Consider the following 12,968-nt stretch of genomic DNA (forward strand, 5'->3'; position numbering starts at 1 on the left):
GTCCTTTCCTTTTCTGCCATCTTTTATATCCTTTGAGTAAAGTGTGATAATTTGCTTTAATAACGTAGTAGTATATTTTTTTCCTTTTACTGAGGAGTCAACTGAACAGCAATAACAGCATAAATGCTTCATAGAGGTTGCCCGTGCCCTCAGAAGGCTGAAGGTAGCTGCTCTTTTGCAGGTAGTTCTACTGCATAACCACTGCTGACTCCTGTACAAGCATAACTTGCTCCTTGAATGAGTCAGGATGAGGAGCTATTTCTGTTATAAAGAGGAAAGCCCCAAGTTGTATTGTGGTTCACCTCATTTTTCAGTCTCACTCATGCAGACCAAATGTAAGACTGAAGATATATCATACACATACCCACCCCCCATCCTTAAAACTTGTGAACTTCTGCGGATGCATCTCTGAATTCTCTGTAAAGCATGGGACTGGAGAGTGAGAGATGGTGCAGGTGTCCCTGTGTTGTTTGTTCTGATATTAAAGCTGAGATGACTGATTTTTGATGTCTGATTTCAATTCTCTGTAGTTGCTTTGGAGTTCAAAGTACTTAGTCCCTCTCAGTTGCTCTTGCAATGGAGCATCCACAACCATTATGTTGCAGAGGAGCTCATGTACAGCAGGAAAAGAGGGATGGTGTTTTGAATATCAGATGACAATGGTAGTTTCTATTGCATGCAGAAAGAACTGAGGATTGAAAAAGGCATATGAACCAGGTGTTCTCACATAAATGACCATCAGGGAGACAAACAATGCTGACATTCAGTAACAGTGTTAGATAGCAGTCAGCAGTCTGCAGAGGTGGTTCATCCTTCTCAGACATATGGCATCTGGTTGTCTTTCCATCTGACATGAATTCACATGTTTTCAAGGCTGTTCTTTTAAATAAGAAGGCCAGAGAAACTGCATTTTGAAAACTAGCATCTTAAATGCTTTGTATTTTACAATGCAAAGCGTATCCTGAAAGGAATATCTAAGAGTAATTTCCAGTGTGAAGATTGCAAATTCTGTCTATAACCTGGAAACATTCTCTCTCCAGGCACTGTAGCAAAGGAAGCTTTTGCACTGACTTCAATAAGACAGCTTTCCCTCTCACATTTTCCAGATTTTGTGAATGTTTGAAATATTTACTGCCTTAGTAGCTATACTACAGAAGGAAAAGTTGTCATCTCATTTTTTTTTGCTTGAACACATGCTTGCAGAGATGGTTCCCAAGAAAAGCTCTGCCTTGAAAGTGCATCATGATTTAAGGATGTTCGGATACAAGTTTTGGAACTCTAAGATACTGCCAGTTCCCAGCAGCCTTATTGTACTCCCAACCACAATATATGAGTATCTACCTGTGGTTTAATGTTTCTCACTTTGTGAGTCATCTGGATAGTGTTTTTAGATTAATAAAAACCTCCAAACTTCTAGTGTTAATAGATCCAGAGGGAAAAATGTTTTTTGGCAACCCACTGCTAAGCCACTGCAGTAAACATGTTGAGCAAAAGTTCAGAGAATGTCAATCTGGAACACATGATAAATAGCCAATTAGGGGCAAAACTAAAAAGCAAAACCGTCAGAAAAGGAGTGGAGAAAAGGCAGAGATAAAAGGGCAAGAACAGTCTGCTGAAAAGGCTGGGCATAAAACAAAGTGTATGTTAACAAACCTTTATTCTTTGAGCCGTCTTTGGTGATGCATTTGGAAATGACATAAAACTAAGACCTAGAGACTTCCTGTCACATTGATTTAGTACTACATTGTTGACTTCAAAGATTACCTAACACTTTTTGATGCTCTCTGTTGTAATGCTCCTAGTGATAGTTCCCCAGCCATTATGAATCAAACACATTGAGACAAAGTCCATTTGGGGTCCAACTGACTGTCCCCCAAACTTCTGAACCTTCTTTAATCATGACTTATGTAAAGCGCCAGTTCTAAGGTGCCAGCCTCTGTCAAAATCAAGCAGTGTAGGGGCTCATTGTCTCTCCAAATGTTGACGAGGAGGCACTGTTCTGTAGTCCCATGGTCATGATAGGAGGTAAAGAGGGAAAAATTGAGCAATCATGTATGCACACTATGCATGGGCCAGGAAGCATAGTATGCATCCTTTGAAATGGTAGCTTTCATCAGAGTGACACCACTATGGATCTAAGGTTGATAATTTGCCTCAAAGGTATGGTAGAGCAGGAAGATCCATAATTGTGCTGCCTTGGGAACTACAAAGTATATACTGTGTCATGCTGATGGTTTTATGATGTTCTGTGATATAAACAATGTATATCTGTTCATGTTTTGGGCGTACTGTGCTGTCCTTTAAGCCATTTGGAAATATATCTCATTTCAGGTTTTGCCTAGTTGAGGAATTGAAGCAGCAATCAAGTTGAATAAACTTGCAAGGCAGATTACTTTAAGTGCCTTTCACCTTTCAGTATATACTTTCATAGCACATGTAAAATGCACGAAATTAAGGCCAAATTAATTCAGATAATGGTATCTACCCAGGAATTTAATTGTTCCACTTGCAGTCTTTCAGAGCACTGTCTCTGTATGTCTTCCTGAAGCCAAGGCCAGCTTTAAATAGACACTACCTCCTCCTGGTAGGATACAAAACACAAGTAGTTCTCCCAGAAAAGACACTGAATTGTAAATTATAGAGTAAAAGACTCTGCTGTAGATCTAAAATGCTAGTTGAAATTCACCCTGTGGGCCATGAGATCACATAAGATCCCAGTGTGAGTGAGATTTCTTATGGGAAAAGTCTTTGGAGCTTTTCTGCCTGCACTGGAAGAGACACCACTCGAACTAGCTAGCACTGCATGCAATGGGGTAGCACATCTCACATATTTGTTTTGAGGTGTTTAGCTGTCTTTCGCCCAAATGCAACTACATGGTCTGCCTAAGCAGAACTCCCCACACAACTGTCTACTACTCACAGAAAGGGAAATTGATTTCCATGACAGATTTGTTGGGATGAGAAAAGTCTGAGTCAGAGCCCACATGAGTCCTGCAGACTTGTCATTTCAGAGGAACCTCAGTGGGGTTTGTTTCTTGGTTGTTCAGATCCAAGTTTTCTTTGGCTGTAGCAAATCATGACAGCTGGACTACTGCATGTTTTAGAAATGTTCTTCTCTTGGTGGTCTACGAGTGGATTTGAGTATTACTTTGAAACATGAATATGTATTGTCTTAATAATGTTGAAGGAATGATCTTTGGAGGCTGCAGTATACATATCTGTGATGCAGCACTCTGTGAATCAAACCTCATGAGCAGAAATGTTGTTTTAAGCTGAAGGGTTAAAAATAAGTTATATCTAGAAGAAAGTGCTTATTTTTAAATCTGGAGGAGGAGGATGGTGCTTTTCTCTCTGGGTCTGGCAGAGAAGCGGGTTAGAGGCATTATTTTAACAAGAAGGAGGTTCAGTGAGAAGAATTGAATCGTTAAACTTATCATGGCAACTGAACAGAGTAAATCTGTTTCAGTGCAACTACTGTGAGTTTTGATTTCAGAAATGGTCTGTACCACAACAGTCACTGGGAGTTGAGAGTTTCTGGTGAGATCAGTCTGAGACGGGATCCACGTCTGGAGCTGTCTGAGAGCACAGCAGGATTTCCTCCATGGGATAAATTAACCATGGCTTTCTGCTTGTGCACAGTGAGGTCCCTCGCTATCATCTATGCTTGTGCTGAGCTAAGAATAGAAAAAAGCAGCATCAGCAGTGCTGTGGGAAAACTGCATTGCTCCAGATGGCTGCTGATAATCTCTTTTCTCATTTGGGATTAAAATCAAAATAGTAGTAGACGACAGTCGTTTCCCATCCACATCTTAAAGTACTTGTTTGCTTAGCATTTAGGAGAAAGCAAAGTTTATCAGAGATGAATTTGTCTGAAAACACTTGAGAAGCTGTCAGAAAGTTGTTTAATTGCCTTGCAAGGAAAAAATAACCCACGATGAGCTGGTAATTTGGTTGATTTGTTCATTGGTTAAAAAGCTTTGACTTCCTCTCTCCATTTTGCTTTCTCACATTTATGTGGTTCTGAATAAAGAGCTCTTATTTCCAGTGCTACAAAGATATGTATCTGATGAGATCATGTTAGGTCTTCTTGACTTTCACAGTGAGGTTCTTCATTCTGTCTCCAAAGAAGTGAGTTGGACAATGTGTAATAGTTTCATCTAACTCTATAGGCCACATGTTGATCTGCTGAAAGCCAAACCAAATTTGAGGTTCCAACTTAGACCCAAATCCAACCAAGAAGCCAAACAATGACTTGCGTTCTTTGTAATCAGTCTTGACAGCAGGCTATTTGGTAAAAGCGTATGTTTGCATTTCCTAATTTATTGGCATTCATTTACTTTAAGTTAATTAATACTTCAGAGAGAGAAAAGCATGAGCAGACCTGGCACCCCTGAGCTATTTCGTATGTTTGTTCTATAGGGACCAGGTCCTCACTCAGAAAGACAATTCTGTCATATCCAAAGCAGGACGGGAAGGAGAAGCTTTCACCACGATTGAGCCAGCTGGTTACCTCGTCATGCCTAATGGCTGTGGAATATTAGGTAATATGCACAGTCCTGAGACTGAAGGACAAACAGACTGTATTGTTCATCTCTTATGTGGAGGGTGGAAATTGTCCCCGTGACTATAGTTTGGGTCAGTTTTGTCATCTGGTTAGCACACTGGCTGTAGAGAGGTCAGATCCCTCCTTCTTTACAGTCACTATTTTTATATTTATAAAAGTAGAATTAATTGATTAAAAAAAAAAATAAACTGTTTCCATAAGTAACAAGTCAGTAATAGACTGAGTTGCAATACCAATTCCTTTTTGGTAAGCTGTCTTACAGGCATGGTGTGAATATAAAAGATTACATAGGGGTGATATAAAAGAGAAGCTTTTTGCCAGCAGAAAAAGAAATTTCTGCTAGATGTGATAACATAAGCTAGTGGCATATGTATTTGCATAGGGTATTAATAACTAGGGATTCTTTTATGTACAAGACTGAGTAGTAGCCAAAATTTGATTTCTAACACACTAGTGCCTAGGAAGCAAGACCATTCCTGTATGTGTCTATTTTCTTGAGCCACTTGTCTCGCCTTTGCAATAGCTACTGCTTCTTTGCCAGGTGAGAGTGAGTGATGGATTGACCTGGTAGCTGTCTGAGTGTTCAGTTCAGTAACTGCAGTGATATTGTAATTTATGTGGTACATGAGACTCTAGTTTTCTTCTTGACTGCTGCTCAGCATCCACAGTAAAAGGGTAATGAATAACCTCCATGCTGTTTCTTCTTCTGGGAGAACTAGTAACCACGATCTACTGCCAGGACTGACTCTGCGCTAGGACTTTTTGATGTGTTTTTTCCTTAAAAAAAAAAAAGTTAACTGCTTCTGAGGGCATCAGTACTTATATCTGTTTCACAAAATCAGTTATGTAGACACAGCTCCTTTCAGCATTGAAGGTGGGTGTGAAGCCACCGGTGTTGAGGGCTGTTTGTGCTGGACAAGTGATGACATAGCCTAGGTAAAAATGCCAGTTGGCTCTTCCTCTGACATAGCTAGTACAGTGTGGAGAAGCTTCAACATAAAACCAAATGAGACATAATCTGAGCAAATAAGAGCCTTGTGACTATGACACTGGCAGGCAATATTGTCTTCAAGTATTTGCTGGAGGCCATGCTGAAACTCAAGACTTTATCTCCCAAAGCTCAATAAAGTGTGCCTGCCATCAGTCTACTCACTCACCCTTCAGCACATTACAGCATCTGTGTTTCTCTCCGCCTGGAGTGCTTCTCTGTCATGTTTTATAGTAGCAGACAGAGAGACTCAGACTGACTGACTCCATAGCACAACAAACCCACCAAGTAGTATTGCTCCAGCTTGCAGTAAAACTGATTCAGGATGACCATATGAAATATGCAGGATAACTAATGACTCCTGCAAAAATGTCAAGAAAAACTCATTGCACTGAGAAAAGGTGCAAAGTTAGTCATCCTCTGCCAAAGAGTGAGGACAAAGGTAGAAATAAATCTCACTCCTTCATGTTCTTCAAAAGAAAGGAATGGCATTAACCACTTAGTTACAAAAGTTAATCTGTCCCTTCCTCAGCCTTACTGTAAAGTAAATAGAAAGGAAGAACCTGGAAGGACTTGTTTGGGTATAAAAATGCCCAAATTTTCTCCTCTGTTATCTGCATCATTTTCCTTGTGAATTTCTATTGAGCTCTTGGCATTTTGAATGTAAATTCAGGAGGACAGGAATGGAGATTCATGTTCTCTCTCTCAAAAAGAAAAGGTTAACATTTACGTGTTGCAATGACCTGGCTGGCAAACACTAGCCTTGGTGGACTGATGCAGAGGACATCTTGGCACAGTGTGAGCAGCATCCATTTAAATTTCTAGCCCAAATCCTCCAACATTGCAAGACATCTAGTACAGCTTTGCTGTACATTTTTTGACATGCATTCAAGAGTATCTTTTATACAAGGATAGAAAAGTAATTGGAATGACTGAGCAGAAAACATCTCGGCAAGTAATGCTCTTGATCAGACAACACATTCTGAATATACGACTCATTATCACAGGCATATCTAGTTTATGTCATGCTATGGGTGACTTGATCGCCTGTAATCTGGGCTAAAAATAATTAAATGAGTGTTTGAATGCAGCTTCAGGGAGTGCTACATATTTTATCTCAGTTTCATCTGGTTTCCCATAATATCAAAGCTGTGTTTAGTGGATAGAGATTTACGACCAGAAGATGATATGTATAGCTGAAGAATGTGAAGGGATGATGTGCCTTGTAGAATTAGTTATCATTGCTGGGGAAGCATAGCTGGTTTACAGCCTGCTTTTTCCCTCTCCATCTGGGACTGATCTGTGTCTTCGCATTGTATATAGGAAATGTTCTCTGCAATTCTTTAAATGTAAAGACTGTGTTTCAGGCACTGTGGTGTAGGAGATTTTGAAAACTTTGACTCATGCATAGAAAATTGTTAGCATACACATTTTTTTTTAACAAATATATTTTCTTTATCCTCTATTTAAATATATATATATTTATATATATACACACCCCCCTAGACTAGCTCAGCTATTGCCGACAATGGGACAATTATGAACATTTTCCCTTCTATTAGCCAAAGCTATTTACATACTATATTATTTTGTTTGATTTTTGTGTTTTAATACTGAATGCTGTGTGGCAATAGCAATTACTTTGCTGGACGCAGGAGTTAGTCCAATGAATGTCTAGTGACTAGGAGATAGACACAAGGCTATGTAGGCATTTTTGTTTCAAATCCCCTGTGATTGATAGCTAAGATATCAAATGGATGGTGGTTTTGGAAGAAAGATCAAGGCAATTGATAGCATCAGGCTTTTGGGGGAGGGTTTTTCATATAGCTGGCTGGTAGCTGGTCTTTTGGGGTTTTGAATGGACTTGCCAGTTGTTGTCTGAGCTACGTGTAACACTTCTTTTTTCTTTTTTTTTCTTTTTTTTTTTAATAATGCTCTGTGGTCATTTGCCTTAGATGTGTTAATGTTTTGGATTATTTTTCATTCCAAAAGGGTCTTCTTTATTTAGGATGAGGCTCTAGAGTGGGATTAGAGGCTGAGTGTAATTTTCCTTGTAATTTTTAGTGTCAAAATTGTCTTTTTTTATTTTTACCATTCTTAAAGTCACAGATAAGAGTTGGCAATTAAATGCATATCTTAAAACATCTTTTACATGTCACTGAGCCTAAAAGCCAAAAGTCACAGTCACTAGATATGATATGTGAGAGTATTCATTAGCACCATTAGGATCAGGGAACTCTTATTTTAAAAGCTATTTGAGGAACCAAAAGAGAACTGCAAGTAGGCTTTTTACTGACAAGTTGCAGGTGTATACCACATGCCCATATTGGAAAAAACATGCGGTTATGAAGGTCTTGATGACAGACAAGGGTCTAAAATGCCTTCATCTCCAGATTTTAGCTAGATCATCTGTTTTTTATTTGCATTTCCCTCAGCTAGTAATGTTAGTATTTCCCAAACTCAGTATAACCATGCATGGGTCTATATAAAATCGCTTATCTGTGTTGTAAGATCCTTAGTTTAGTAAGGTCTCCTTTAAGTTGGGGAAGCCTTACTATTATGATAACTATACCATAGATTGTAAGTCGGTGTTAATGACTTATTTCTGGAAAAAATGAGGGAAAGGAGTGATTGGATTGAGGAGAGAGCACTTTAGTTACACTTTGCTAGAATAATTAGAATCCACTTGTGGCTTAAGAATACCAACCAGGTGAGTTCTTGCCTATTTTTCTTATTCCTACTCCTAGCTAAAAGATCTGAACATCTTTGATGTTCATCCTCTCGAGGATGAACTCAAAAGAAAATGTTTATTCTTAAAGGAGAAAGGCTTACACGTACACTTGGTTACTCCAAACAGCTGCACTCTGGAATCATTCTTCAAAGGCATGCAGTCAGAGGGCAGAAGTAGTGGGGCAGCAGCACTTGGGAAACATCCATCCAGCACTGCTGTTACTGTAAAGTAAATTTTGACAAAACTAATGAAGTCACGTGGGAAATGGTATGGTTTCTCCTTCCACTAACAGCACCAGAGAAACTTGCTTGATTTTATTATCAGGCCTATTGTTTCTTCTTCAACAGAATGGTGCAAAGACAGAGAAACAAATTCTCCATCTTAAATAATAGTTTTCAGAATAAACCCTCAATGGCCTCCAAATTTTTGTTTTCTGAGAGCAATGTAATCAAACCTTCATTTAAAAATATTGTTAGAAAAATAATCAGCCTACACTGAAAATTTGTAGTGAATAATTAATTGCAACAATAATTTCAAAAACAGTAAAAAAAATACTTTGATTTGTTTAAAATATTGAACAAAATTAGATGAGAAAGTGTAAACATAATTTTCCAGAACATACACAAAACTTATTCCCATCTCTTTAACTAAATAGATTCCTCAAGTATATTTTTGAGGAACGAAAAAAACCCCAAGAAAACCCTATTAATAATTTAAAAGGCAGTAAAATTAGGTGCAGACAGACAGCATAGCTGTAGCTCTGTGGAAGTCAGCAGAAAGGACCCTGAGATGTGGCAGTGTGTGTTATGTCTCCTTAAAGCATCTTGTTTTTTTCTTAACCTCTCTTTATGGAAGAATACATCCCGGTTTTAAAATTCACTTTTCCTGTAAGTTAACATGTTTTGGCAAATATAGGAGAAACATATATATGTGTCTCTGCTACAAGCAATTATATGTGCAAGACAGTTTGTGCTTTATAACATGTTCCATGCTGCGTACCATAAGGTGGTGTTTAACAGTTGGCAAATTTAAGGAATTATTCTAAACTTGTAAGTGAAGTAAATGTTATCAAAGTGAAATGCTTGCTAATAATATTTGTTTGCTTCCAAGGAGTCCAGCTGGTGTGAGCCAGTGGGGAGTGGTACAATAGCAAAGGAACTTGTACCAGTGTGGTATATGTGTTCACTGCAAGAACAGTAAACTTACTATCTAACAGTATGTTTGACAACTATCAGAGAAAAATGCCTCCTTGGGGTTTACATTAAAATGTTACCTATTGGAGAGTGTGTTTCAGGATTTTTGCTGACTGAGAGGAGTTTTATGGCTCTGTTCTTCACTGTGGAGTTTTAAGCTTTTGTCTATGACTAAAGATGCTTGAACCCACAAAAAGGTGAGTTATGCCAACATATGTTTGAGGCAAGAAAAGATGAAACCATGAGGGAGCTAGTTGTATCTCCCTGATTCTTTAAGCAGACGCATCTTCACCAGCAGTGTGAGCATAAATGTTGCTATATGGCTGCAGTAAAACCTCCCTACCTGCATCTTCTGGTCCCAGTGGGCGGTATGACTTGTCAGTTTCTTTATTTGGGGTTTTTGATGGTATTGGTTTGATTTTGGTTTTGTTTTGTTTTGTTTTTTAAATGTGCTGCATACCTGCCTTGTACAAATGAGTGATTAACTGTAAACCTTTGCTTTACCCCCCTTTTCCCTCCAAGGCCTACCCTTGTACCAATGATAAGGAATGTGAAGTTGGGCGATACTGCCACAGTCCTCACCAAGCAATGTCTGCATGCATGATGTGCCGGAGGAAGAAGAAACGTTGCCACAGAGACGGCATGTGCTGCCCTGGGAACCGCTGCAACAATGGTATATCAGTCATCTTTTGAGTCTCCTCCATAAAATCTGCATTTTGATAGCATCTGTTTCTCTGAATGTTTCCAGCAGCAGTATTTTTTTGTTTTCGGGATGGCTGGACTTCTTTTCCTAAACCAAGAAAACTTCTTTTTGTACTTCATTCCACTCAACTTCATTTTCCTTAATAGTATTTCTGTGTCTAAGGCTTGTGTAGTACCAGATTTTTCCCCATTTTGGGATGAGGAAACCCAAAAATGATGCTCATGCTGACTGAAGCCACAGCAATATGTTCAGTGCGGCTTGATTCATTGGAAGATTGTATAGAGATCATATTTTTAGGAAGCAAAAGAGGCATACTGAATCCCTGATCTACTCTCTTGGGGCGGGTGGGGGTTAGTTTTGCATTTCCATACTCTCCCCTCGAGACTGGAGAAAGATGTCTACAAGACAGTCTTGAGATACTCAGACCATAAAGCCAGTGACAGTGAGACTGTCAGACAGTGAGTGAAGCAGAGCTGTGGTGGAGTGCCAGGGATCAGTGACAGAGGTGCAATTAAAGCTGAGTGTCAGTGAAGCCAAGTCCCAGCACTTTTGTGGTCCTAGTCCTGATCTGTGAGAGTCTCAGTGTTGCTTTTCCTATTAGTCAAGACTTTGGTTGTCTTTTCCTAACAGGTATTTGCATACCAGTAACTGAAAGCATCCTTACACCTCACATCCCTGCTCTAGAAGGGCCACGCAACAAGAAGAATGGTCATTATGCTAGCAAGGATTTGGGATGGCAGAACCTAGGGAGGTCACGTGCCAAGCTGTCACACGTAAAAGGTGAGATCATGTTAGCACTGCACTGCTTTGTTCCTTCATGTAATGAGTCTTGTTATTGCTCTTAACATACAAATGCAAACTTGAAATAGGCAGTAATGTCACAGGGAGTGAATGCCTGTTGTAAGAATTCACAGGATGACTCAAAAAGTGATGTAACTGATAGTCTATTTTCCAGCTGTGTAAGATTGCACTCATCTTGCTCTTGTAACACTCATGTAATTAAGCAGTTGTAATTCTGCTTACAATCCTCAAGCTGAGTTTCTCCCTTCCAATCCCTACCATTCTATGATTCTATGATTCTATGGCAAGTCTATTAATTACCCCCTTGAACCTTCATAGTTCATATCTCTCCTTGTGTTTACGTCCTTCAAACAGCCACGGATAGTAATATCATCACTCCTTTTTCTGAGCTGAATTTGCAGAAGTCTTTATTATGTCTTTCACATTTTCTCATGAGGTAATTTGGTTGTTCTTTTTAGGGCATGAAGGCGATCCCTGCCTACGGTCCTCAGACTGTATTGAGGGACACTGCTGTGCTCGCCATTTCTGGACCAAAATTTGCAAGCCTGTGTTGCATCAGGGTGAGGTGTGTACCAAACAGCGGAAGAAAGGTTCTCATGGACTGGAGATTTTTCAACGATGTGACTGTGCCAAGGGTTTGTCTTGCAAAGTATGGAAAGATGCAACCTCCTCCTCTAAATCGAGACTTCATGTGTGCCAGAAAATCTGAACGAGGATTGGGAAGACAGCATTAAGTGACTGTGGCTTTATGTATTTAATGCATTACGGCATGGTGGAATGTGAGGACTGCAAAAGAAAGAGGAATGGCTAAAGTAACAGTTAGGGTAGAAGCCACAACAAATGCATTTCTTTTTGAGCTGGTGGTAAACACAAGTGCAACTGGAGTTCTCCTACCATGCAGCTCTTCTGTAAATAACTTCTACAGTTTGTGGGAAGTGCTAGTATGCAAATAAGTCCAGTGGAAATTAGTGTTGCTTACCTTGCTGTGTTGTCCCTTGGTGTTTCAGAGGGTTTAGTGTTAGCGTTATGGTGGGTTTCCAGCATGGTACAGACAGTTAAATAAATTGCATACATTGTGATCCTATAGGAAGCAATGCATGCCAGGAAGACTCATCTGTGTCAACACGCTATTGGCCACATTGCAGGTGTGAGAAGTGGAAATAAAGTTACTCTGAACATCCATAGCCCTTGTCATTCAGGGCTGACACTTCAGCAAAGAAAGCACTCCTGCAGGACAAGAGTGCTATGTTTTGCAGGCTCTTATGAATGAGGTGGAAATTTGCTGTCTCACAATTTCAAGAGAGCAGCATTTTTTTTTCTAAGAGGCATTTGAAAAGACTTTTGTTTTCTTTGCATAGTTAAATTGAAATGCTTTTTTTTGTAGTTCAATGTCATAGTATGGCACTTAATCACTAGTATTTGCCTCAGTTTACTTCTAGAGTACATTGTGTTCAACAGATGAAGCAAATATGTGCATGCTGAATCCAGAATTATATACAGCCCATTGCTCATTAGTCCTAAATGTGCTTTCCTTGTCTAAGCATACTTGTATCATAGACATTTCCAAAGGAAAAAGCAGAGTGCTGAAGTACCTAACACAAAGAGCTATGAAGCTGTTTCACTGTTGCCATCATAACAGATGCTATAGACATTTGTTGAGGTGTTTAGACCATATTGTTATAAACTCAAATTTTTACATTTTATTAGTAGCAACAGGCTACTACTGGCACTATGCAGAAGTATAACAGATTTGTTTGTTAGAAGCAGCAAACAAGAGTTGGCTCTTGTGAGAACCTCCTCTCCTGTAGAAAAGGTTGTAAGATGATATGACTGCTAATGGTTTGTTAAACATCATGAGATTTCACAGCATGTGTTCAGTCTGAACTTGATGACCTCTCAGTCTGGACTGACAAGAATGATGGAAGTACCAGGACTGTGGAAACAGCTGACAACTCTACATTGTTTGTATACTGGTTAAAAAAAAGGCC

General features: G+C 39.3%; 1 protein-coding gene across 1 annotated transcript in view; it reads left to right on the forward strand.

The window, feature by feature from the left end:
* The window catches only part of DKK2 (dickkopf WNT signaling pathway inhibitor 2), a 41,712-nt gene extending 29,334 nt beyond the window's left edge, over nucleotides 1-12,378 (forward strand). Inside the window, exons 2-4 of the mRNA XM_010203897.2 lie at nucleotides 9,999-10,149; nucleotides 10,810-10,959; nucleotides 11,439-12,378. Coding sequence (XP_010202199.1) covers nucleotides 9,999-10,149; nucleotides 10,810-10,959; nucleotides 11,439-11,689 — 552 coding nt within the window. The 3' untranslated portion in view covers nucleotides 11,690-12,378. The remainder of the gene's footprint in view (nucleotides 1-9,998; nucleotides 10,150-10,809; nucleotides 10,960-11,438) is intronic.
* The last annotated feature ends 590 nt before the right edge of the window (nucleotides 12,379-12,968 follow it).

The sequence above is a fragment of the Colius striatus genome, chromosome 3 (genome assembly GCF_028858725.1).
Source record: "Colius striatus isolate bColStr4 chromosome 3, bColStr4.1.hap1, whole genome shotgun sequence".
Taxonomy (NCBI): Eukaryota; Metazoa; Chordata; class Aves; order Coliiformes; family Coliidae; genus Colius; species Colius striatus.